Source organism: Coturnix japonica, chromosome 18 (genome assembly GCF_001577835.2).
Source record: "Coturnix japonica isolate 7356 chromosome 18, Coturnix japonica 2.1, whole genome shotgun sequence".
NCBI classification, from domain to species: domain Eukaryota; kingdom Metazoa; phylum Chordata; class Aves; order Galliformes; family Phasianidae; genus Coturnix; species Coturnix japonica.
In genome coordinates, this window is record NC_029533.1 from 6112719 (window position 1) to 6137985 (window position 25267).

At 40.0% G+C, this 25267-nt stretch overlaps 1 protein-coding gene across 5 annotated transcripts in view; it reads right to left on the reverse strand.

Annotated features, from left to right (window-relative positions):
- Nucleotides 1-1249: 1249 nt before the first annotated feature.
- KCNJ16 (potassium inwardly rectifying channel subfamily J member 16) overlaps nt 1250-25267 on the reverse strand; it is a 29733-nt gene continuing 5715 nt past the window's right edge. For 2 of the 5 annotated variants that reach the window (XM_032448303.1, XM_015880089.2), the window contains one exon: nt 1250-4249. In XM_032448303.1, the coding sequence (XP_032304194.1) occupies nt 2884-4173 (1290 nt within the window). In that variant the 5' untranslated portion in view covers nt 4174-4249 and the 3' untranslated portion in view covers nt 1250-2883. Of the gene's footprint in view, nt 4250-9527; nt 13092-16607; nt 16806-19694; nt 19792-25267 lie in introns of those variants that run through there. The other 3 variants (XM_015880087.2, XM_015880086.2, XM_032448302.1) reach the window with 3 other exon arrangements.

The window sequence follows — 25267 nt, forward strand, 5'->3', positions numbered from 1 at the left end:
GATTTGGCATCTTTTAAAGTCAAAAGCCAGCTCTGCACCTTATAACCTTTTCTATGACTTCCGAGGATGTAAGATGTGGGAGCTTAGAACAGTGACCTGACGGAGGGAAAGTAACATGTTGCTCTCACAAGGTGTGTGTGGCAGAGTCACGTTCTTTATTTCTGCTTCTTTATTCATAAAAAAAAATGCAGTGTGTGCGTTACTATACATTATAATACATCATTTTTTATACTCTGATAAATGAAATTAAAATATCAAGCAGAGAAACCCAGAAAAAGCCAGACGGGTTGAGAGCAGTGGTTCAAAGAGTATCCTGTCTCCAGCACTGGCTGGTATCAGATGCTGCAGATAAAAGTAGAAGAAACTGTATAGTAGCCTGTTACGAATTAAAATGCCCAGGAGAAAAGTTTCTTCCTGACCCTCATCAGTTAGTGGTTGACTTATATGCCAAAGCATACATTACTATACATACTCACGTATTTCTATCTATCTATACCAAGAAACATGTGACCAAATGCCAAATCAGACTCCTGGTACTTTCACTTACAGGAAAGTCATTCCGAGGAAAGAATTTTCTTCACCGCAAGAGGCTCACACAGTACATTGCTGGGAGAGGGAAAGCTGCAGTTCACAGCTTGGCGAGGGAAACTGCCTTTACAAACAGCACCTGAAATGTGTCCCGTTTGAAGATAACGGGGCAATTGTGATTATATATCTCAAACCTCTGAGTAGCTTTACTTGCATCCACCTGCAGCCCCAACCTGTCCTGCCTTCTTTGCGGCAGTGCTCCCTAACTCTGCCTTCAATCTGTTTGACTTTAGTTTAAGCCCACATCTTCCTGTCCTGACCACCAGATTCAGAGTATCCCTCTCTTTTGATGCTTCTGCATATGAAATGGGCCAATTAATGAGATTAGGAGTAGCCACCTCCACTCAGGTTGGTTAATATGCTTGGTTTTACCTGAAAGGGATCACATAGCATCCAGAACTTGTACAAGTGTGAGCAGAAAGAAATGCAAGAGACATTAAAATAATGCAGTAAGTTACAGAGGGGAGGAGGGGGGAGGAGAGAGGAGAGAGGAGAGGAGAGGAGAGGAGAGTGAAGGAGAGGAGAGGAGAGGAGAGGAGGAGAGGAGAGAGAGGAGAGAGAGGGGGAGAGGAGAGGAGAGGAGAGGAGAGGAGAGGAGAGGAGAGGAGAGGGAAAGGGAAGAAAGTAAAAGACAAGGAAAAAAAAAAACCAATCAGTCTGCTGGTTTTCTTTTCATTAAATGTGATTAGCTCATAAAAACTTTGAATTAGTCAGCACGTTGGGAATGACTCATCAGACCTAATTTTAGCAGCTTAAAGTTAGCCAGCATTTCCAAAACAGTCGTCTCATCTCCTTCAAAAGCAAACAGGGATGGATGAGCACTTCCAGGATAACACCATCCTATTGCCTTCAGCTCCCCTGCCACTCAGGTGGGGATGGGATGGACTCCTGTGTGAAGACAGAACAAAGCTACAGCAACTACAGAGAGCCTTGGTCAGTAGGCAGTAATTCACCTCTTGGTGGCTGAGGTCAGGTGAGACAAATTCCATTTTAGGCAACCATAAACTCAGACACAATTCAGAGACAATACCTTTTACATCAGCAGGATAATGAAACATAACACAAATTAGATGTGATCCTCATCAGGGGGGAAAAAAAAGCATGATGAGATATTGCATGTTGGATAACAGAGGTGTGCAGGGGGTGTGACTTCCATGTCACGGACAGCTTCAAAACACTGACATTTTCTTGCTTTTTCATTTGCAAATGGAGCTGACAGATGAGTGTGTTGAATTTCTCTGCAAAGGATCATTTTTACGGCCATTTCAGATGAATAAACATATTTCATTTTGACAAAATCATGCCGTTTGGTCTCTAGATTGAACACTTTCTTTTTAAAGCAGTGTAACACAATAAAAGCAAAAGCAAGACTGGCATTCTGAACTGAAAAGATGATATTTTGACTTTAAAAATTGCAAAGCTCCCTCTAAAAGCAGGCTGATCTGTCCTGAGGCTTAACACGATTGTGCTGATTGTTATCTCAGACTCAAGGTTCTATTTTGATTGCTGAAGAGTGCAAAGGAGCCCATTTGACCAGCACTCATTGCTGACATAGACAAGACTGCATGCAGCACCATAGCATGCAGCTGACATAGCACATAGATTGAATTGTGAGGCTGTGGCATTACTGGGAGCAGCTCATGATAAAGAAATGCTCTGCAGGATCTTGTTGGGTATCTCACAGAACTGAGGGTATAAGCAGGTTCTCAAAGCTACCCAGTAACACTGGACTCCATTACCACCAGTTTGCTTCCTCTTACATGGAACAGCCCTGCACGTTCCTCAGTGCAACCCCAGGAAAGGGGCTTCACTTGAACCACCAGAGAGGGGCAATTGACACACAAGAGCAATTATTTTCTGTGATGGTAGGCGAATTTCAGAGCCTTGCAGAGGGACAGGGAACTGAGCTCCCAAGTAAATTAGGCAGCTTTGAAATATCTGACCTAGAGGGCACACTTCATTGTTCTTGTTCTCTGCCTAGATCATTATCTCTCTCTGGGTGTCTTCAACATTAGTCCCTGCAGGGTAATAAAGTTTAGAATAAGTTTGCTCAAGCACAGTAGCTGTCTAGTCAACCCAAATATAAGCTGCTTTCTTGTGCCAGCACTAATCTGTTACTGATATACCCACACTAACCATTATGAAGCTCCTTTTAGCAGCTCAGTATTGTAATGTAGGCATGCTGACAGTATGAGGCTTGTAATGTAAATACTTGTGCACATGAGTTCATTGTTTATACTCTAAAAGCTATGCTAGGAGAAGTTGTTGGAACTGATTTTAGTTGCAGTGGAAAAGCTAGATTTGTGACTCCAGTGATAGTCTGCTTAAGGTCACAGCTGCTTTCTGATAAGAAGCTTCTCCTGAAGGCTGGCTGACAGTTGCCACTGGGTCATCTGGATCTTCACAACTAGTGATGAGGGCAACTGCACTAAACGATTTCTGGTTTTCACTAAATGATTTGATTTCTGTCCCTGATTTCTCTGCTTCTTTTTCCAGTGTCTTCTCCGTTCGATTCCATTCTTGCTCCTTCCGATCCAACTGCATAGCACTGCAGTGAGGAGCATAAACCTCTGTAGTTTCTTCAAACTGCAAGCAATCCACTTTATAGTACTTTTTCTTTACATGTAAGACATCATTAAACCTGTAGCCCCAGAGAATTTCTCTGGGCACGTATGAGCTTCTTGACTGATGTGAAGTTCCTGTTGAATCCCCCGTATAGACAAATGTGACCAAGATCTCAAAGTTGTCCTTGGCCAAAGCTTTCCGGTCCAGATCATACAAAGGACTCTCACTATTAATTTCATGCACTACTGTCACTGGTGTAACAAGTATGATCTGGTCATTCAGCAGCTTCAAGTCCTTATATTCCATTGTCATCCTTCCTTCCTTGTCTTCCTTGTAGCGCAGGAGCTGAGCTCTTACTGAGCCCTCAACCATATGGTTTGGTCGGAAATCGCCAATGCGCCACATCAGGCAAAATTTATCATCCCTAAGGCCTACCACAGCATAGTAGCTGAAACGAATGGTTTGAGCTCTTTTTCGAGCTGTGGCCATTTTAGCCAAGGCTGCTCCGATGATGAAAGTGTCGATAATGCAGCTTAGTACTGACTGCAGGATAACCATCAGGATTGCCACAGAGCACTCCTCTGTAACACAGCGATAACCATAACCAATGGTTGTCTGGGTTTCAAGGGAGAATAGGAATGCCCCTGTGAAGCTATGGACATTTGCAACACAGGGGGTTGTTTCTTCGTCATTCACTAAATCTCCATGTTGCATTGCTATCAGCCAGAAGACCAGGCCAAAGAACAGCCATGACAGAACATAAGACAGGGAAAAGATGACAAACATGTGACGCCACTTGATGTCCACAAGGGTGGTAAATATGTCCACCACGTAGCTCTCCCATTCCCCAAAGATGTGTTTGAAGTACACATTGCAGCTGCCGTCCTTGTGGAGAAACCGCTTCTGCTGTCTTTTCATCCCCATTTCTGGGCTTTTTTTACAAGAGCTTTTGTAACTGATCTTATTTCCCTGTATATTTACAGGCCTATAGCATCCACTCTGTTCAGTCATCTTTCTCATATCTGCCTTGTGGCATCAGCTTACGCAACGCACTTGTGGTCCCAGGGGCTATTTGTGTCCTCTGTTCATTGGAAATCTATGAAATAAAAGAAAAAGTTTATTTTTGTTTTTAATTACATATGCCAGAACTCTGTAAAACAAAAACTAAATACACTCTCTGGCCATCATGAGCAATTTTCTCAAGAGTACAGACTCTGATTATGCCATACAGCTCAAAAACTCAGGAATTCAGATAGAAAATCAACCAGCTAGAAATGTCCACATCACTCTTTAGGTTTGTTATCCAGATGAAAGCAGAATTGTGGTGAAGTAGCATTCAAATCAGGATGGGCTTTCACGGACACTCACAAGGATGGCATGAGCTCTCTGACAGTTAGCCAAGCGTTTGGGGTAGGCAGTTGTTCCTTTTTGTTCTGTGTTTGTTTTCCCACTCTAGAAGAAATGCCTAGGTAAACATTCTCATTCAGCCGTAAGAACACACTGTCATGGACTGACAAGTTCAGTTTTAACCAGAAAATGTTTCAACCACACGATCATTCGTCAATATTGATATTTCAAGATTTCTCAGAAACAAAATATGGGTAAAGTGATTTCATTTTACTGAGCTAAAGAGGTACATTTGCAGCTCAAATAAAAAAGAAACCTCTCTGAGGTCCTGCAAACCCTTGCAAATAATTCCTTAAAACAACAATAACAACTAAAATCCAGTTGCCAAGAAGTGTTTAGATTTTTATTAACAATTTGGAACAAACATGCGCTAATAAAATGTGTGGATGACACAACTTTAGGAAGCAATGTGAATTAGGAGATTCCTCTGTCAGATCTGAGAGAAAATTGATGTCTTGGCAGATTGCAACTGTATGAATTGCAGCAGTATGAAGTGCTAGGCTGTGCATCCAGTGACTAATAACTGTGTTAGAAACTGAGACCTCATAGTTGAAATCCATTAAGAAGCAAGGACTTAGCTGAAGTGGTCAGATACAGGATGCTTATGAATTACTTGTAGGATGGAGCATTGAAAAAGGTAAATGCCTTTTCCTACAGATCTCCGAATCATTGTACTCTATCCCAACCCCTAACACATATAACACTGAAAAATCCAAAGCATATACAGCTTCAGCCATTCAATGGTTTTGCCAAATGTCATGCTTTCAAACAGTATTTTTGAAGAAAAAAGCCATTTTTTTGAGGAAAAACTCTCATCTTCCAAAATTGTAAGCTTTCAATGGAAAAATGGCAAAGACTTTTCCCATTTTTAAGCTGGTTTCATGTGAGTAGAGTTCAGATGTAGGCAATACAACGAAGCCAGAGTATTCATGGAAAATGAATTTACAAAAAATGTTTCCCAGTCGTGGTCTTTTTTTTTCTTCTCAGCTCTTCATTCACTTTGCAAGAGTAGAAATGACTGCACACAGTTTAAGGCAGAAGAGAGTCAGGCCCATAGAGTGTAATATATATTGGATGGACTAGATTAACAGACTGAGAATGCTTCTCCCATCCAAGGAACAATGACAAGCATGCATAGACGCTATTCCAAAAACACTTAAAAGCCAAACATAGTTTCCATTTCTTTTTTCTTTTCTTTTCTTTTTTTTTCTTTTCTGTAAAGAAATGAATGTGACATATGGTGTCGTAGCCTCAGAATGTGGCCTGCATTAAAAAACACAACATTAATGTTTCCAAAAATACTTCTTGGAATACAGTCTTTGGAAACATTCATATGCCTTGCTTTACTCATAGCTTTAAACAAACACTTTAGCTTAGTCCATTGACGACTCCTGACCTAACATTTCATAAGTCACAATTAACAACAAACAAATGCTAGAAACTGTGGTGCAGTTTGTTTAAGAACCTCATGATGTGAGGTGTGAAAATGAAGCACATTGTAATCAGGAGTCAATATGACATTATACACAACACATACTGAGGGTTACGCTGTTTTTCTTATTGACCGCTTCAGACGAGCGTGCCTTTAAATTACTCACAAACATCTTGCAACTCTAAACAGAGTTCTGAGTTCATGAAAAAAAAAAGACTACTGAGTTGATTCCACTTGCTGCTGTTGCCTTCAGCAAATAATCAGATTTCAAAAATGGTGTTTTGCTGGCAACATCTTTAAGTGTTGCTGGTGCTGGCAACAGTGATAGACTGTCAGACATGCAACTGAGTGGAAAAGTCCACCCTAATTTTACAGTAGTCCATGACGCACTGGAGAGAACTTTGTGATTCTTTGTGCATTTAGACCTTTCATCCGACTTAGGGTCTCTCTTTAAGTACAGGTGGTGGTTTTATATATATATATATATATATATATATGTGTGTGTGTGTGTGTGTGTGTGTGTGTGTGTGTGTGTACATATATATGTGTGTGTATACATATATATGTGTGTGTATATATATATGTGTGTGTGTGTGTGTGTATATATATATATATATATATATATATATATATATATGCTTGTCCACTGGTGGGGTTCTGACTGGTATAAATGAAGCCATTCAGCGAGATGCTGGACTGGATTTTGTAAAACAATTGTATGAGTATGCTTATAATATAATATATAATAAATATATAACATAATGTATAAAATAATATATAACATATAACACATATGTGTACCATAACATATATATAGCATTTAGCATGTAATATGTGGTATGTAATATATGATACAGAGTTGGTCTATAAGGAGGAACATGATGCAGATCCTTTTCAACCAGAACCAAATAAGCTAGCCCTAGAGCTAGATGGATTAGAATAGAATCAGTTCAGAGGAAAAGTAACACATGCATTGCTCTCAGTTAATCTTTCTCCATCGTGTTGAAAATTGGCTTGCTCAGAGCCATTTGGCATTACACAGTGGAGACGTGCCCCAAATGACCTAAAATCCCAAATGTGCTTGAAAGTCTTAGGAAATAACCTCCTCAGTCACTCAAAAACATCTACAATTGTTGCCCAGTATTTTGGGTGTGCTTAAAGGTGAGCCAAATCCAAACTTTTCCAGGCTACCTCTTCAAGTCTCCTGAGTGCAATAATAATCATGCATCATAATTAATAACTCTTTTATATTGTCTGATGTTGCTGAGAACGTTTAAAGTCTAAAAAAACATCCTTCAGTGTTCCTGAATTATGTAAGCTTGTATTACAATCTGCACTTCATTCATGGGGACACTTTTAAAAGTGATTTTCCTATTTCAAATGAAAGGCACTGAGGCCAGATGTTCATTGCTTTCTCTATGGAGACACTCCTCCTTTAGCAGAACAGTCTGAAGACTGTTATTACTACCAAAGTTTAAAGAAGAGAAGACCACAGACTTATAACCAGACTTGTGCACCTCAGTCTTGGAGCCATTTCAAATATCTTATTTTTCAAAACAGACCAAATATTTTACACATCTCGAGATACCCGTAGGAACTGCATTAAAAGTCCTACTACCTGGTAAAGATTAACAAAGGGGATGGGGGAGGATTTAAAAACATTCCCTGCTCACTAAGGCTCATGGATCAGTTGCTGCAAATGATTCTCAGATGTTGCCAGGAAGTGTATTCACCTTCCTCTAACAATCACAAACCCTCACCCTTTTTTTGTATGTGTTTTATTTTTTCCCCCTTTGCTTCTGGGCATGTTTGTACACATCATAAGCCTCCTCTTGCATACTATCCTGTCCTTCAGAGCAAGAAGTGCATGGAAATTTACAGTACTTTTGCTAACCATATGTATAAGTGTATTTAACCCCTACATGCTGGCTTGTTAGAGGTTAAAATTGAGCAGCAAAATTAGGCAGGATATAAGGAAGAGAGTAATTGAGAAATCTCAAAGATTTCATTGGGGTGAATGCCAGAGAGGGTTCAGAAGTTCTTCCTTATGAATCAGAGTTCAGAAAATAAGCAAGTACTCTTAATTATCTGAGCCAAGGCTAGGGTCTTTGTGTTGTATACTGCAGCATGCTCAGAGAAAGAAATGACTGCTGCAGAGAGTTGTGCTCATGGGGTCTGCACACAGATCCCCCAAACTGGTATCTCTGAAATTTTCAGTTGATTAGATATGGGAGAAAGGTAAGTACATACACTGGTTTAAAAGGCTATAAAGTAGTTCAGTGGCAGAACTAGGAACAAACTTAGCACCTAATTACATCCAGTTAAGAGTTACAACAAAGCAAACACTAGTAGAATCAAGCCTTTGTATTATATTTATCATCTTAATCTAGTTCCTCTTGAATAGAGCAATTGTACAAGAAGAACTTGAACTCTTGATTGTCATCAGCTCACTCAGAAGCTCTAAGCATCGCATTAAGGCTTAAAGACATTCAGTAATTGTAACCTACAATTTCGTTGTGATATTTTGAGTTTAGACTTTAGCATTTCATGGGAATAATTCCTGTATTGCACCTTAACCTAATACCTAACGAGTTGTTGTTACACCCATTTTATGACTGTATTTTCCCATTATGTAAACAAGTAGAAGCAAATTTTTGTTCAGTGACAACTTCAGTCAACAGTCTGTTTGTAAAGCATTAAGCAAAACAATGTGAAGATCTTGGTTCCAGAACAATTGTGTTCTGAATATGAAATGAAATAAAAAATAAGACAATTCGAAGCCTCTGAATGAAGCTGGGTCCTCTCTGCTCAACTCCACACACATGGCAGTGGATGTCTCCAGCATTGGCCTCAGTTTCCCACTTCATTTTGGAAAAGGTCTGAAAGGTTTCCAATTTTAGTCAATGTTGTGTAACTCTGGAAGTCTTTGAGCTCATAGACCAGAAATGTGACAAGTAGAAGCCTTTTGTGCTGCCTTGGAACAGATTCAAATACTTGTTCCCTAACAAAAAAACAAAAATCCATCAGCAACAACAAAAAAACCCATCTCATAATCTAAATAAAACTATTGTAGAACAGTTGAGACTCTTCTTTTCCTCCTTCCTCCCTTCTTCCCATCCATCCATCCACCCGTCTGTCCATCATAAAAGTCACATGCAATGTGGAGAGTAAGAATATTTATATTCTTTTATATTTAGTTATACCCATCTCATCTTAGATCCCCACAGATGATTAATGGGTATCTCTACAAGGGGAGTAGAAATGCAAACTCCCCTAAACTGTACCTGACATATTCCCAAAGCCAGAGCTCTGGGGAGCAGAGCTGAGGGAGAGGAGTCTTCACCCCCTGAATCCAAACCAGAGCACTGTCAGATCCTACATGCTCTTGTGTTGACTTAAATGAGAGGAGCACATCCAAACCATGAGCTTCGATTGCAAATCTCTTCAATTCACAATAATTTACATGCAGACATTGGAACAAAGCTTTAAAACAGCTCAGATTTCCCTAAAATTAAAGTTTCCTTGTACTACTCACTTCAGATTAGATGACTGGATGCAGCAGAGGTTGGCAGGGCTGCAGTTCAACCAGCAGTGTGACTGTTAGATTGGAAATACACAGTTCTGAGAGCATCGTCTTACAAGGAACACCATTCCTGTCTATCATTTTGTGAATATAGGTCTTTCAACTGCAAAGATTCCAAATACAGAAATAAGAGCACACTTTCAATGGGTTAAGCTTGTAGCTGGAGAAAAGGATAATTCTTGGACTTTATATTCAAAACCTCAGTGCAGAAAGAAGACCTGGAATATCAGTATATAAGTGTTTATTAAACATTTTATAAGATGGATATAAATAGCACGAAGCAGCAGACGTTTGCACGCATCTTAAAGTAATGCAACTGTGCTGTAATCTACACTGAAACAATTCCCCGTAAGAGATATATTGGCATTTAATTCATCTAAGTGAAACCAGATCTTCAAAATAAAGAAGAAAAAGGAAAAGAAATTTGCCCATTAAGTTTGAGATGACAGACTCTGACAGTTACTTCTTGATGAAGAGTGGATACCAGTTTCAGAGCCACAGGACAGGTTTATTATAATGAACAAGGCCCCTGATTACAACTCAGAGCGACTCCCAAAATCTGTAGAAAGCTGAAAATGTCTATTTTAATCTATTCACACTGTATGCACTGCTTGGTCGTAGCCAAGAGCAAGCAGTGGAAACACTGAAATACCAAGAGAAATGGAAAGTGCTGGCAACTTGAAACTCTTTTATTTCAGGCCTCACTGCCATTCTTTGTCTCAGACAGTTTGGCAGGGGTGAAACCTGAAACTGCTCACTCCCAGGACTCTCTTCCCCTTTTCAGCCCTGAGCTCCCAGACACTCCTATACCAGGTTGACTGGGCACAGCATGCTCTCAACAGAGCAAAACCCACACCAGCATCTCCTGGTGCAGCTGTGGGTGGTAGAAACACATGTGACATGCAGTGCCCAGGCAGAGTTCAGCCAGGGAGCAGCCAGCTCCTTGCATCAGTGCTGGGGCTGCCTTCATATGCTATGTCCCCCAAGCATTGCAAGGAGACACAGCAAACAGGAGGCCAACCCTTAAAGGAGGCAAACCCTTAACTTAATCTAAGTTAGCTGTGAGGCAATTGAATATAAGCAATCGGACTAATTACAGTTTCCCTCTCACTGACATACTCATGTCAGAATCAACACTCAGTGAAGGTGAATTTTAATAGCTTGGCAATAGTGGGATTTCTCCACACATTGAGCCTTATGGGTTGTATTCAGCCCACACAAGCACAGAAAAAAAAAAAAATCTTTGAGGAACTTTTCCACCATATCTTGCTGGCAGAGAACAACAGAACAGTTTGTTGCAGCTCTTAATAGACATGATGTAATAATGTATTCAACAATAGGTAAGTGGCAGGGCATGAACAATGACAGAATGAGATCAGAGCATGCCAGCCACTTTCGGTTAACAGGGCCAACACCCTCAGCTCTGTTATTTGCCACAGTTCAGTGTTGCTATACACGATGGGTTATATACGCTATGAGTCTGGGGGAGGAAAGAGACAATATTCTACAGGGGTTCTTCCACTTGCAAGGGCTGTTTCCTTTACTGCTCCCTGAGACAGAAAGCATGCTTCTTTTCTTCTGTTTCCTGGAATACACTGTAAATCAAATATCCAGGGGAGGGCTGGGACATATGAACACAGTCACTGTCTTTCCAGTTGAACTCTTTCTTCAAATACGTCTCTAGAATAAGAAAGGGCAGTACATGCCATGTGCAGTTAGGTACAGTTAGATCCCGTGTATTTCAGTGTTTCCTGCTCCTACAGTTCTCTGCACGCATATCAAAAACAACTGAGAGAAGAAAGGGTTATACATCTTTAACCAAAGGCTTACTTGAAGATCAGAGAACTCCTTGTGTAGCTTGTGCAAATTTTAATCCTGCCAGTTCAAGAAATCTGTTTATCAATCATCACTAGGGTCAAGAACAGCTATTTTTCTCTCTGAGCAGCTTTGTATGACTCATATGTGGACATAGAAACAACAGAAGACCACCTTTGATATGCCTTGGTGTGGTTTTCTCTCAGGTTTGGTACAGGTATCATATAGCTAAGGTTAGACTAAGATTGGAGCTGCCAAAGCCCACAGTCCTACGTGGCATCCCAAGATTCAGGTACTTCATCCAAACCAAGACCTGCTTCCACATTTTTCAGACTATGTTTGTTACCACTTTTCAAAAGCTTGTGAAATGTATTAAATGGTTTCAGAGATCAGAGGCTTGATCCGAAGTCTACTGAAGTCAGCAAAGTGATTCTCTTTAGTGTCTCATTTTGGATGAGGGCTAACTGTTGGGTTTCTTAGTATCACCACAGGCAGTATCCGTTGTTCTTCAGAATTGGCTTGGTTTGCTGTAGTTAGAGCAATACATTCTAAGGAACAAGGGCTTTCCTCTAATCTTCATTTCATTTGGTTCACAGAATTTGGCAGAATATAGACTTTCCATATCCCTACTTAACTCCACTGAGAGCTACATGAAATTTGGGAACAGGAAGATTCTTTCAGAGATGACTTTCAACACCTTGTAGAGCAGATGGCTGAACCTTTGTGTCTGCTTCCTCATGAGCCTTGGTCTCAGCAAGGATGCGTGTGATCTGGAAAGGCAGGGTACTACAAATTTCAATAGTAGCTTATATTTTGTTTCAGAACTTACACTCAGCATGGTGTTGGCTGCACTTGTTTTCAACTGTTTTTCTCTCCCAGAATTCAGTAGCCCAAGTTACAGTTGAAGTTTTTCAAGGATAATTAATGTGGAAGTGGAAAATCATGTGTGTCTGTGCATGTGTGGACCATACATTCAAGAGCCTCATTTTGACCTCAGCGTGTGACTTTTAAAACTTCCTTTTAGATCTCATAAGCTATCCCAGAGCTTATTCCTGACCACCTGAATAAGGCCCTGAACACAGCAAGCAGTATTTAAGAAATACCAAGAAAGGCAGAATCTTTGTTTAATTTTTGTCTCTTCTCCCCTATCTTTTAAAACATATTTAGCTAAGTTACTCATTCCTTTAAAGATGGGAACATTCATCTTGAATCAGAGCTGTGATTTATTTATGCCAGTGCCTACTCTTTAATAGCGGTCCACATCAAATATTTAATGGGGTAAACTCTATTGATCATTTATGACTCAGTACACAAAGCTTCTCCTCTCCACCCCATTCAAAACCTTGTTTAATCGACTTTAATGCCTAATTCTGAAATTTAATGCCTAATTCTTAAGATCCTTTTCAGTTTTACCACCAATTGATTGTAACAAAATTTCAAGCTGTTTCCAAAGGTGGTGATGCTTATGTAAAAAAAAAGAACACATATACGTATAAAAGCTGCCTTTAACTATAAGAATGAGTTTAGGGTTTATTTCATTGGATTTTTGTCTTTCAGTGATTTGCATAGAGGCTGAATATGTCTCCCTCAGTGCCCAGGGTCTGTGTCTCTGTGGCTGATCTTCATATGGGACATTTTCACCCTGCAGTGCTACTGACTGAATGAGCTACCTGTGAAAGGTTCATTTCATTTCAAGATGTTTGCAATGAACCTGTTCAGTCAGCCATGGTATGTTTTTTCCTGTTTACTTCTCAAAGGCAAACACTGTGAACAAGTGAGAAGATCTTATCAAGACGATGTTAACAAAAATACATCAAATAAAAATATGTTACATTACAAATGTCACAGCAAAAAAAAAGAGAGAGACCTAAACTGCAGTTTAATTGGTTTTATTGCCAAAGGATTATTTTGGGAAGCATCTTTCTGTGTTTTATCTCATTGGTGCTATGCTATGCACCTATGAAAAGCATCTCTCTCGGGTATTACGTATTAACTTTGTAGGGCTATAATCAGAATGCTGTTGAACCATCCTAAACAGAATTCCAACTCTTTGGTTTGAAATGTGCTCGTCGTCCCCCCCCCCCCCCCCCCCCCCCTCCAGTGTTCTTCAAATTAGTTGGGAGTTAGAAGAGTAATTAATCAATAAAATCGAATGCAGAATTTGGCTTTTATTTTCCCTGCATCTCTTTCTTTTTCCAACTGTTTTCACTACTTGAGAGCATCACTTACTCCTGCCACAAAGCCAGTGTCACTCAAAAGATCCACAAATCCGTAGGTTATTAAACCTCAGAACACTACCGAGGCCTGACAAGCTCCAAATCATGTGAACTTGGACTGGTGGCATTCTTCCTTAGGAACATTTTGTGTAGTGCTAAGCTGTATTCACTTCATACTCAAAAGATCTTCAGGGAATTAAGTCTGTGAAAAACATGAAGTGGTGTTTCCCACAGAAAAAGCAAGTCACACCACTTGGGTGTCTAAGTCTGGGAGCAACTGCAATTCTTATTATGCTCAGGAGGGAAAGTACAGATTAAGGAGACTAAAAAGTAACCTGAAAGGTCCTGGAAAGAAGCCAGAAGAACTGTAACAAAGGCCAAGCAATCTGAAAATAATAATGTCACAAAACATCCTTTAGAAAGAAACAAGGATGAATCTCCAGTCCATACGAATACTAGATAGATGAAGTTATCTCCCAGCTAACTGCCAGCACAAACATCATTTACAAAGCTTGACAGCTGCACAGCAATTAGGAGAGGAGTTTGTGTTTAAAGGCATAAGCAGCAAGTGGGTTCCAACAACATTATGACGCGTATTGGTAATTATGACATTATGACATTGATTTGGTCTCCGAGTGTTTTTCAAATCAGAACTTGAGATCTCTTTGTTCTCCTATGTAAAACCCAGCTTTGAGGTCATTCTTCTCCTTACACACCCTTGGCTGTTTATGAACAACCTTACAAAACTCAAAGCCCATTTCCCATTGAGGAAGACAAGAAACAGGTTGTGTCATTGTCTGGCTCAATTGTTCTCTGTAACTACATAACAATGCCAAAGAGAGCAATACTTACTAGCTTTAAGTTTGATTGTTGTAAAAGCCTCATATCAACAATGGAAGGATATGCACGGTAAGGAGGTTTGAGTGAGAAGAATCTGGTTTTCATATTAAAGAAAAATGAATGAGACTGACATCTATCTATTTGAAAGGGAAATTGGTTGAAGGTTCAGTGAGGTGCTCATCTATAAGGAATGCTAAGGGCCATTTCTGCTGTTTGTCATTAAAACAGATAACTCTAGATGTCTATGTGTGACAGGAATCCCATACTGACATCCCAAAGGATGCCAAGAAAAGCTGTGTATGCTTTTGGCTTCAGGGTAGAGGGGCAGACTTTCGAACCCTGCTCTGATATTTCCTTAAATCTGCAGCAATGTATTCTCCTCTTCTGGTTTTATGCACTGTTGCTCCTAGCAGTGGCTGCATTTTATCAGTTTAGAAAGCACTTGAGAGTCTTTCAGAATAAAAAGATTGTTTGGGGGGAAGCTGGAAAAATGTCAGTAGGAAGGATGAAATATTGTCCCATGCCCTTGCTTTACTGAACAGAGAATCTTTTCTTCTAGTGTTGGTTTAGGACTTAATCCCTGAAGGTCCTGTCTGTCAGCAAATAAAATCAGGTTTAAGAGGATGAAAAGCCATCCTAGAGATCACCAGAAACTATTTTGTTAGCAAGATATTGAGGAAGTGCTTAAGTTCTCCAATAGGCTGGGACCAGAGTACTCAGAGCCCTGCAGAAATGAGCCTTCGGTTCTTAGACCCATTGTGTCCAGAACAGCCATTCATTAAGGCTTTGTGCAGAGAGGCTGAATTTCAGTCACTTGGAAGATATTCTTTATAACCCCCTGAGACACAGACTTTTTGGTTGATTTGGAAAACAAAATGATTAATAGCATTTTACAAGTTTTTCCACTAAGCAGTTTTCACTTAAAGGCTGTCGCAAGCTAAAGAAATTGTAGGGATAGTGTCAATCTGATGACATAGTGGCAGTAAATCCTATTGTACTGGATTACGTTTTTAGCCATTAAAATGCTTTGACCTATTGTCATCCAAGTAGAACCACATTCCACTGGCTGTTCAAAAGGTTCTGATTTCACTCTTGATTGTTACCAGGGCAACTGCACCTCAATCCAAAACGGCTGCACCAATCATTTAACTTGATTTGAATAGACTCTTGGTAGATAAAACAAAGAACTAATTATTTATTCCCATTGAAAAAGTCAAAATCAAGTCTTTCTGNATAACAGAAACTCGGAGGATTCATGTCAGCAATATTTGTTGGAGATTTCTGTGTGTTTGTTTGTTTTCCATGAAGCACTAATTGCCTCATTTATTTGGAGAATAGCTAAGTGTGATAAAATGCCATGAAAAGATTCATATTCTTAGCCTATCCAAAGCAAGAGTGCACTAGAAATCTCATCACAGACCACTCCTGGAAAGAGTTCTCACTCAGTTTTGAAAAACTAAAAGAATTTTCATTAATAGTCAAACAGATGGTTGATGCTTGTGAATGGAAATAGGGATGTTTGAATTTTCCCACTGAGATTTCTGGTGGAAAGCAGGCTGTGTTTTATGGCATCTTCTTTTAGAAATATTAAGTTTGTATATCAATTCATTCGAGCTATCTTTGAGTGGGAAACTGCCTGTTAGAAAACGTGTGCACTCTTCCTGAGCTGCTAAGGATCAGTGCTTCTTGGAGACAAAACCCTGACCATCTGGCCATGTCAGAACTCAGGCCTGTACCATTAGATTGGTTCTGATCAGAGCCAGGATACAGTCTTGAAGCGAAACAAGATGATGCTGGTGCTGCAACACAAAAATCTATGCTCTTAAACTGAAGTGCACAGCTCATTCTGATGCCGTTCTGAAAACAGTTTGAGAGAGAACATTCTGAAATGAACTGGAGATGCTTTGTGTTCAAAGTTGCCTCACAAGTGGAGATGCCTTTAGTTTCTTATATATGGAAAATCTCCAGCTAGTTTTACTCTTTTACCCTAACGAGTCTTCGTTTCACATTCTGCAGTCAAACCCTGCCTTGCTTTTCTTTTGGAGCACAGGAAAACTTGTCTGAAAAATCATTCAATGAAACTACTTCTGCTCAATTTGTTTCACAGACTGTTGATTTTTATCAAATGTCAATTTTTAGGCCTCCTCAGCCTAACACTTACCTGCCATGCTCTACCATGTTGACAGCAAAGAGAAACCAAAAATGCAATGCTTCCTCAGCTGAATCCTTCCACAGGAAATTAAGGACTGAAACTCTCTTTGCTATTCCAATTCTCCAATCCAACATGCCACCACAAATCACATTTGAGTAGCTGAAGCATATTCTCCCGTCTGCACTCTGAAAACAGGACTTTTAGCTGCTTTAGAAACAAGAACCATTGTTACTATCATGACTGTGAACTAGAGAAAATGAACAGTTCCCTGTGAAAAGCAGCTCAATGGCTTTTTGGGTTACAGCATTCCTTCCTGCTAGACAGGATGGACAAGTAGTTAAAGAATTGGATCAAGTTCCTGTCCCAATTTAAAAAGCAAACAGAAATCTGAGGTTGTTTTCTGTTTTTTTGGCTTATTTTTATTTATCATCTGGTGTTTTAATTGCACAGCAATGGAAATGGATATTCTGTTCCCAATACAGTTTCATGCTCAGAGCAAGAACGTTGGGGAGGAAAGGTAACTAATAAAACAAAGAAGGACAAGGCATCAGCCGACCTAGAGAATAATCTTCTTACCAAAAGTACAAAATGAGGTGAATCAGCAGTGTCCTGTTGAAAGGCAGAAACTTTCTCAGTGTGAAGTGGTTTCCAACTGATCTTTCCAAGGTCTATTCAGAATCCCTAATGCCAAAAGGGTGTCTTATTGATTTCAGCCCCCTTGCCTAGTAACATTTCATTTGCAAAAGGTTGCATCCTGGGAAACAGCTTCCCAAACAAATGACTGATACATCAGTTCCAGATCTTCCTTCCTCCAGAAGGAAAATCTATAGAAATCTTGGTAGGAATTTAACTTGCATTTGTGATATTTCTTTCCTTCTCATGCAGTGCTGAGTCATTATATCTGCACTGATGAAATATATCTAACCTATGGATTTCTTGAATATTGCCTGAATTTAGCAAGTGTGCTGCTGGTTTACTCTGACTGATCAACTGATATTTGCTAAGAAGTGCTAAGCAATTTAACATAATGTACCATAAACCCTGCTTTTGGCAGTACATATCTCTAGGGAGCATGTATGACTTAGTGGAAACAACCTTCTTGTATCAGTCTGTTCACACCCTTCCCTAAGTAATAGGGAAACAAGTGTATCAGGATGTTTGCCGACTCCCATTTCAAAAATGCCCATCAGTATCATAGAATGTGTCACGTAAATGACTCAAGCCTTCTTTGCATTACTTTAAATCACCTAAGCAAAAGGAAACAAAAGAGAAAGCAAAAGGAAGATGCAAAAGTGCTGTGAGACCAATTAGTATAGTCTGCAGATAAAGAAAAATAAATAATTTTCCCCTTCTTTCAGTGAATAATTTCTGTTACTGTAATAAGATGTTGGAAATGTGCATTCTCTCTTCTTCATCTCTTAAAGTCACTTGAAAAAGTATTCACCTCTGCATTCTGGTTCTGGCAAGAAAGCTTAGAATAATAGTACAGAAAACAAAATCTGTAAAAGAATTTGTTTCGTGCTCAATTAAAAGCTTGCAGTCATTCTGTATGACCACAAGTGTGTCAGGAGTAATATGAAACACCAGCTTGAATGCTCCCAGGAGCTCAGGCAGCCAGAAAGGGAAAGAGATGCAATGCAAGGACTTTAGAAGCATTTCTACTGTAGTGGCCATAAGGACAAACCACCCCCAGACCATCCCTAAGATGGGTCACCTCTCCTTTCCAGGCTCAGAGCACTGTGGTTGCTGCTTGTCACAGGAGGAGAGCTTCCTTCCTAAACTATGGCACAAGCACAAGTATTCGAGGAAGTTTACCAATAAGAGGAAGCTAGTGTAATCAAATCCCTGGCAAGGGCATTGCAAGCCATGCAGTGAGTAGCATAACAATTGTATTGTCTTTGCCATCTTTCAACCATGTTCTGTCCGTTGGGTAAGTGTTACTAGACAGGTTATCTTCCACAGGCACTCCATGAGAGTGGGAATGAAAACAGTGAGGAAAGGAAACCCTATCAACTAGCTTGCCTTCTACATGACCTTCCTAGAGCCTCAACCTGCTTACAAAAACATTACAGTTTTCACTGCAGTTTGAAATGTTTGTTCAGGATTTAGAAATATAGAAACAGGGTTATCTCTCATGGGGATAAAATAATTATTCTTTTCTTACTTTTCCTTGTAGATTCTTATAACAAACCAGCTTCTCTCATCAGACTCATTACAGATATCGTTCTGTGCACAAACTAATTCAGGATCCTGTGCACAGCCACTCAGCCCTAAGAAAACTGTGTGCATTCCTGTATTTCATGCCTTCATACTAGGCCCCTCTTCCCACAATAGCTCTAACAAACTGGTTGCCCAGACCAGACTCATAAGGCAAGCTTTGGACCAGAACGATTCTTCTGACTCACACTCATTTTAGCCAACATTTCTCATAGTCTGTAACCTTCAATTTCCTCTGGTATTAGTTGAAAGTGCCTCTGCTGGTCTGCCCTCCTAACTAAAGAATTCACGCGGTCGGTTCTTCTGCACCTTTGCTTTGTTCCTCCTCCGGTAATGACAAGTTGGAAAAACCCATCAAAAATGGACAGCCAGGAACAGAGGAATGTAGGAATTGCCAAAGTGGATCAGACCCACAGTCTGTCTGGTTCTGTATCCTGTCTCCACCACGGTCTAATACCAGATGCTCCAGGAGAAGGTGTAAGAGCCCTGCAACAGGCAGCTTTGGAAGAACTTCACTCCTCAAACAAGTTCTCATCCTGATCTTCAGTAATTAAAGGCTGGACTCAGCCCTGAAATTACATGGCTTAATATCCTTCCCAAGCATGTCTCTGTACAAGCACTGTTGGTCTGCCTATATTTAATATTCAAATGAACACAAAGTCTCCTGAATTTCTGTGTTGTAGAGGACACTGTTTCCAAACAACAGCTAACAAGCTGCCAGGATACAATGCAAAACACACTTCCCGTGCAACAAGATAAACTGTTTATTCACATACAGGTTGTTTAGTAAGTTTAAAACTCGATGAGGTAACAATTTCTATTTACATGTACACACACAGAGAGACAAGCATAATTCAGGAAATCAGAAATGGGTTTTACCTTAATATCTGCTGAGATCTGAAAGAATCTCTGCTTCACTCCCTCCTTTTTTCTCTCTCTCCCTCTCTTGCATGGCTGGACTGACAGGTTGGCAGAGCTGAGAACGACAGGTTGGGTTTGTTTTTTTAGGCACAACTCCTCCCCCTCTCAAAGAGAGAGAAAAAAAAAATGCAAGACAGCTTGGGAAAAGTTCACAGAAAATCCCATCCTTTCAGCACATTAGATCTGACGAGAAATATACTGCATTTGGGAGTCCTGCAGTTTTCCTATTTAGTTTTTTCTCTCTCGAAAAGGCTCAAAGGCTACTTTGCAATAACTATGAAGCAAGCAGAGGATTTACACCAGGAACTAATTTGACCCCAGATCTTTCCCGTGTCTCTGATAAATGATGCAACAGATAATTACAGCCACTTTCAGACAGCCTCGACAACAACTTCTGTAAAAGGGGAAAGGGCTTTTGCAAATAGCACAAATGTCTTTGGGCCTCAGACTTTATCTTTGCATCTCATTGTCACTGTGTATAAATAAGAGCCACCAGCAGACATCTGACATCCTCGTTTTTCTCCCGGAGTCTTCTGCTCCTTCTAACCTGCCTGCACTTGCAGCAGAAAACTGGTTATTTTTAACTCCTGCTTCACTCTGTCCTCTGACTTTGTTGCTGTTCTGTCGCTGTCTCCTGAAACACTGGTTCCCTGCAGGGTATCTCAGAGAGATCTGGGAGAGTCCTTTAGCAGGCCTCACTGGCCGCAGAAGTAAGGACAATGTAAAAAAGGTCATTTACAGCACAGAGCAGTGCTATCAGCAGCTGTGTGCTTCCACTGGCCTTTACCAGTGTTTTGGCCCACCTAGATGTTATATGTTCCTGGAAACATCAGGTGTTTTTTTTTAAGGTCGCCGGTTAGAGTGTTACATCCAAGATGCAGATAGTGTTCTTTCCTTGACCCTATTAGGGCACTACCAAAGAAGCTCAGCCTGCTTCTATTGCTCTGTGCCTGTGAGCCTGTGGATGTGCATGTGGAGACCCATGGACAGAGACATTTGTTATTAAGTGACAAGAAAAAAGGAATCAAGAAGTTTATGGCTGGTGTTGAAACATCCTCCACATTTCTGCTTTCCTGTAGTCGATCAAAAGGATTGAGAGACAAGTCTCTTCTGTGCTATAATGTTTTTCTTAAGATGGCAGTTTTGGAACAAATCTGTAATTTCCACAGCCTGGTCTCTGCAGAGTAGCTGTCACTTCCTTACCCTGCTGTTTCAAGCAGACATACAGTAGACTAATGACAGTCATCTGCATAAATTTGCATCATAGACTCCTTGAATAGAATCCATATCTCCTCTGGGTCAGATTTGCAGCTGGTTTATAACAATGAAGTCTCGTAGACTTCATTTACCTGCGTCACTACGCCAGCATTCAGTGTGCTGATAAGCAACATCTCTGCAAAGCCATAAGCCTTCCAAAACTTTTGGGGAATAGAAACAGCCAGTTTAATTTAACATTACAGTGAACTAGATTATAGGTGAATTCAAAGAGTACACACAAAGTCAGTATGACATCATAGCAAAAATGTCTCACAAGCTAAACTTCTCCACTAGTGATTTCCTATGCCAGGGAAGGTCTATGCTTATCATTCCAGAACCATCTTCTGTTCCTCTACTCAGTTTCTTGCGGAATGGATTTTTGTTCTATATCTTCTATCAGGCAACTGCTCTAAATCGTGTTCAGGTCCCTACTTAAGATTCTCAGGGAGATAACATAAATGCTAAGGAGTCTTTCCTGACAGTAGAGCAGACTAACTGAATCCAAACAGAACTGGTCAGAGCCAGCCCCAAAGTTCAGCAATAATGAATCATAGCTGAATGCACCAGTGCCTGCTGAGTGCCTCTGTGAAGTGGGAAACTGTTCCTAAGGTTATATATGTTTTTGCTTTAATTTCTAATAGATAGGATGGAGATAAGAATGTTATCAGCATTAGTTGCTTACCATGCTCAGCACTGCAGTATCAAAGGTAGATTTACTAGCAGAGCTATCAAGTTGTAGCTTGCTTTGGCACTCCTACATGACAGCCTTCTCAGTCCTCCCTTCTCAACATTATGAGGCTGGAGATCTGCATCCTTTGCAACTTGCAGAACGCTTAAGGAAACAGCGTAGATCCAAAGCAGTTTATTTTGACTGCCTCAACAACTCAGTGCCAGGACTTCAAACATGCTCATTAGAGTGTTCCTGCTTTATCCCTGGCATATCGATCCCACATGGTCAGGCCAGCTTGTGGGCTTCTGGAAGAACAGAGAACGTGCCAATCTTCAGCTATAGCTTCCTGCTCAGCCCTGTGATGCAAGCCGGGAGTGCAATGCATTCGTATGAAACATCTTACAGTCTCCCTTCCCCTTCTTCATTAGGCTGTGTCTATCCAGGGAGCTAAGGGTACATACAGTCCAAGAGTGGGCCCACCACTCTTAGCAAACAATATTGCTACAAGAGTTTAAAAACAGTCAATAAATGCACTCCAATTAAGTACTAAGTGAGGTCAGATTTCTTGTTTTTCCTGTTTAACTACCAAGTTGGAAGGCAGTCTAATAAAGAGCTCTCAGAGCTCAGTTTATTACAGCATCAGAAAGGCTACAAAATTGCATAAACTTTGGATCATCATACTCAATTAGTTACACTCCCTTTAAAAAAAAGAAAAAAGAAAAAAGCATGTCACATAATGTAAGAATCTAATCCAAAATTTCTTGATGCCCATTACAAAATTATCATGACTTTCTATTGACAGTGAATCAATGCAACTAATATAATGCTACTGTTGATATCAGAGTACTGTTTCCTGCTGATCTTCACTTTGGTTCTGTATGTCCTGCTGCTCTGTGGTGCTTAGGGATCATCTGCCTCAACAGATACAAATAGTCCTTTGTTTTTGCAAGTATCTCCATCAGGTACGGCAGAACAGATATCGACTGCACTGGAGTCAAGGAGCAAAAGGGAGAAAAACCATTTCAGCTCTCTGCTTTTGGCCTTGGGGAGCGTGGATCACACAAGAAGCAGTGCAAGGCTCACAGATCTGTGTCCATTCCCTCAAACTGCACGCTGCCTATTTTAGACAGGGTAACTCTACATTGTTCTAAATTTCCACTCATTCAAAGATCAAATTCTCTTTTTATAACCTGTAAACTGCAGGTGCTTAAAGTTTGATGGGAGGGTGTGAAATTCTGTGCAGAAAAGAATAGCAAATAGAACAAGATACTCTCTCTTTCGTGCCTACGGACTAGTGGTCCTATGAAAATCAGCGCAAATGTTCCTATCAATTTAGAGGGCATAGATGAAGCCCTGTGGAAGTCACACAGCCTCTGGTAGCATTACATGACAGGACATTCAGGCTACTGGGAACTAGAGAAGTGGTTTAGTCCTTTCTCGTGCTATTGCACAGGAAGAATATTTTAGTCTGGGGACTGAATAATTCACCAAGAAATCAGCTGGTCAGTGTGGAAATAATTTTAAATGAACTGAGCCCTTAGGTATTAAATTAACTGGATCTCTGGGGAAGGATGTGGATTATTGCAGCTGAATGAAGCCCTTATTTATCAGATGGAAAAGGTTAATGTCATTTCCTTTCCTTTCCTCCATGGTTTTTCTTACCACATCACCATTTATGGATAGCATGAGGTGCAGACAGTGTAAGAACATGTGCCTGATTGTTTAAATGACCAGAGTTGTTACTTTAATTGGGGGAGGGGGATAAGAAATTAAGAGTTCTTCTGGTTTCCTGGGAGGAATTACAGGGCTGGGAAACATAAAACACTGAAGAAAGGAAATGGGCTTGTGCAGCACCTGGTCTTTGATTTGACATTCAAGAGTACCTAACTGAATGAGGGAATTTTTACATTCTCATCTATTGTGAATACATAATAACAACCAGCATCAAACTAATCTAATATCCTTATTTCATACTTTATAAAGAAAGGGTGCATTAAGAAAGGTCATTTTTTCTCTCCTTAATTAAGTTTAAATACAGTTAAATTAAGTTCTACTAATAAAGAGTCTATGGTTTTTCTAATTTGCCTCTGGAGTCTCCATAGCTGTTGACCTAAAGATAAATATCAGAACAGCTCAGCTATCTATTACATGCTTTACTAATGATATCAACAAGGTAATTCTAATACTAGCTATGGAGACAATTTCCATAGCAATAAGACTGAGTGCACTGAAAGCTTAAATTAAGTGAAGAAAACTCTTTTGGTATAAAAGACTCAAGAGACACAAGTTTATTTCCCTGTCTCAAGCACAGTATGCCCTTCTGCAAGCCACTTCAGGATAACTCATATCTCTTAATATAGTAACAAAAATGGATCTACAATGCACCATCTGGGGTCAAAGAGAAGGATGTTCCTAAGATAACCTCTTAGGAATTCAGAGATACCAGGGATACCTGTAGAAGTTTTACTATCCACTGAATGAAATCCAGACTGAGGGCAGAACATCTGTTTTTCTTTTGTTGCTGGTTGAATCATAGATAAACTTCCTGCCACAGTTTCTCATATGTGAGATGGAGTCAGTGGCATTACCCTACCTTGCAGAGGTGCCTTAAGGACAAAAAATTAATATTTGTCAGCACTGCAATGGGGATAGCTAATTCCGTCTCTGAATAAAATGAGGAGAAAGATGTCCATTGACTTATATAAGATTTAGAGTAAACCCTTATTCATTTTACATTAGCCACTGAACAGCCATTTGAGGATAACAGCGAATAACTATTAATACTTGTGCAGTTAAGATCAGCATCTAAGTTATAATGGAGTAAATTAATGTAAGTCTCTAAGGCAACAACAGTGTGACTACTGAGTTGGTTTCATGAGGTGAGCAATTGCAACATATGAAAAGAAGAATATATAGGAGCTGAATGCATGTGGTCTGATTTTTTTTCCTGACCACAAAGGAACAACTTTACTGGACAACCAAGCAGCAAGATACTACAGCAAATTATCTTTTGCATAAAGCCAACCTTGACTTTTCTGTAATAGCTTTGTAAATATAATCTCACTTATCAATTAAATGCTACTCTCCTGAGCTGGAACATTATACATGTTCATTGAGATGGAATCCCTGTCAATTCAGTTTGTTAACTCAGTATTCATGTGCATTAGTCTTGGGAAAGAGAATGTGATTGCTTGAATAAATTCAGCCACTACCTTCTGTATCTCTGTATCAGTTGACATGCATCAGTCTGACTGTAATAAGGGGTCTAGAAATATGTTGCCATGGAAATCCTAAATATTCATTTATTGGCAAGGGAATTCAAATGGGATACCTGATAAACAGAAATACCCCAGTTCTTGTCAACTGCATAGATAAAACCCAAGGTCTTAAGATGTTACTGAGGATCCAAAGTATCTTAGGAAGCAAAAATCTTGTTTCTCACCAATGTGTGTACTTTCAGATTCCAGATTCCATAGTGAGTCAGAAGATCTCCCCCAGAGGTTCCTATTGCATAAACACAGTCTCTGCAGTGGGGCTTATTTTTGAGCTGTCTGGATCCAGCTAGTTCCAGAGGCCAGAGGGTAATTGTTAATGATTTCTGACC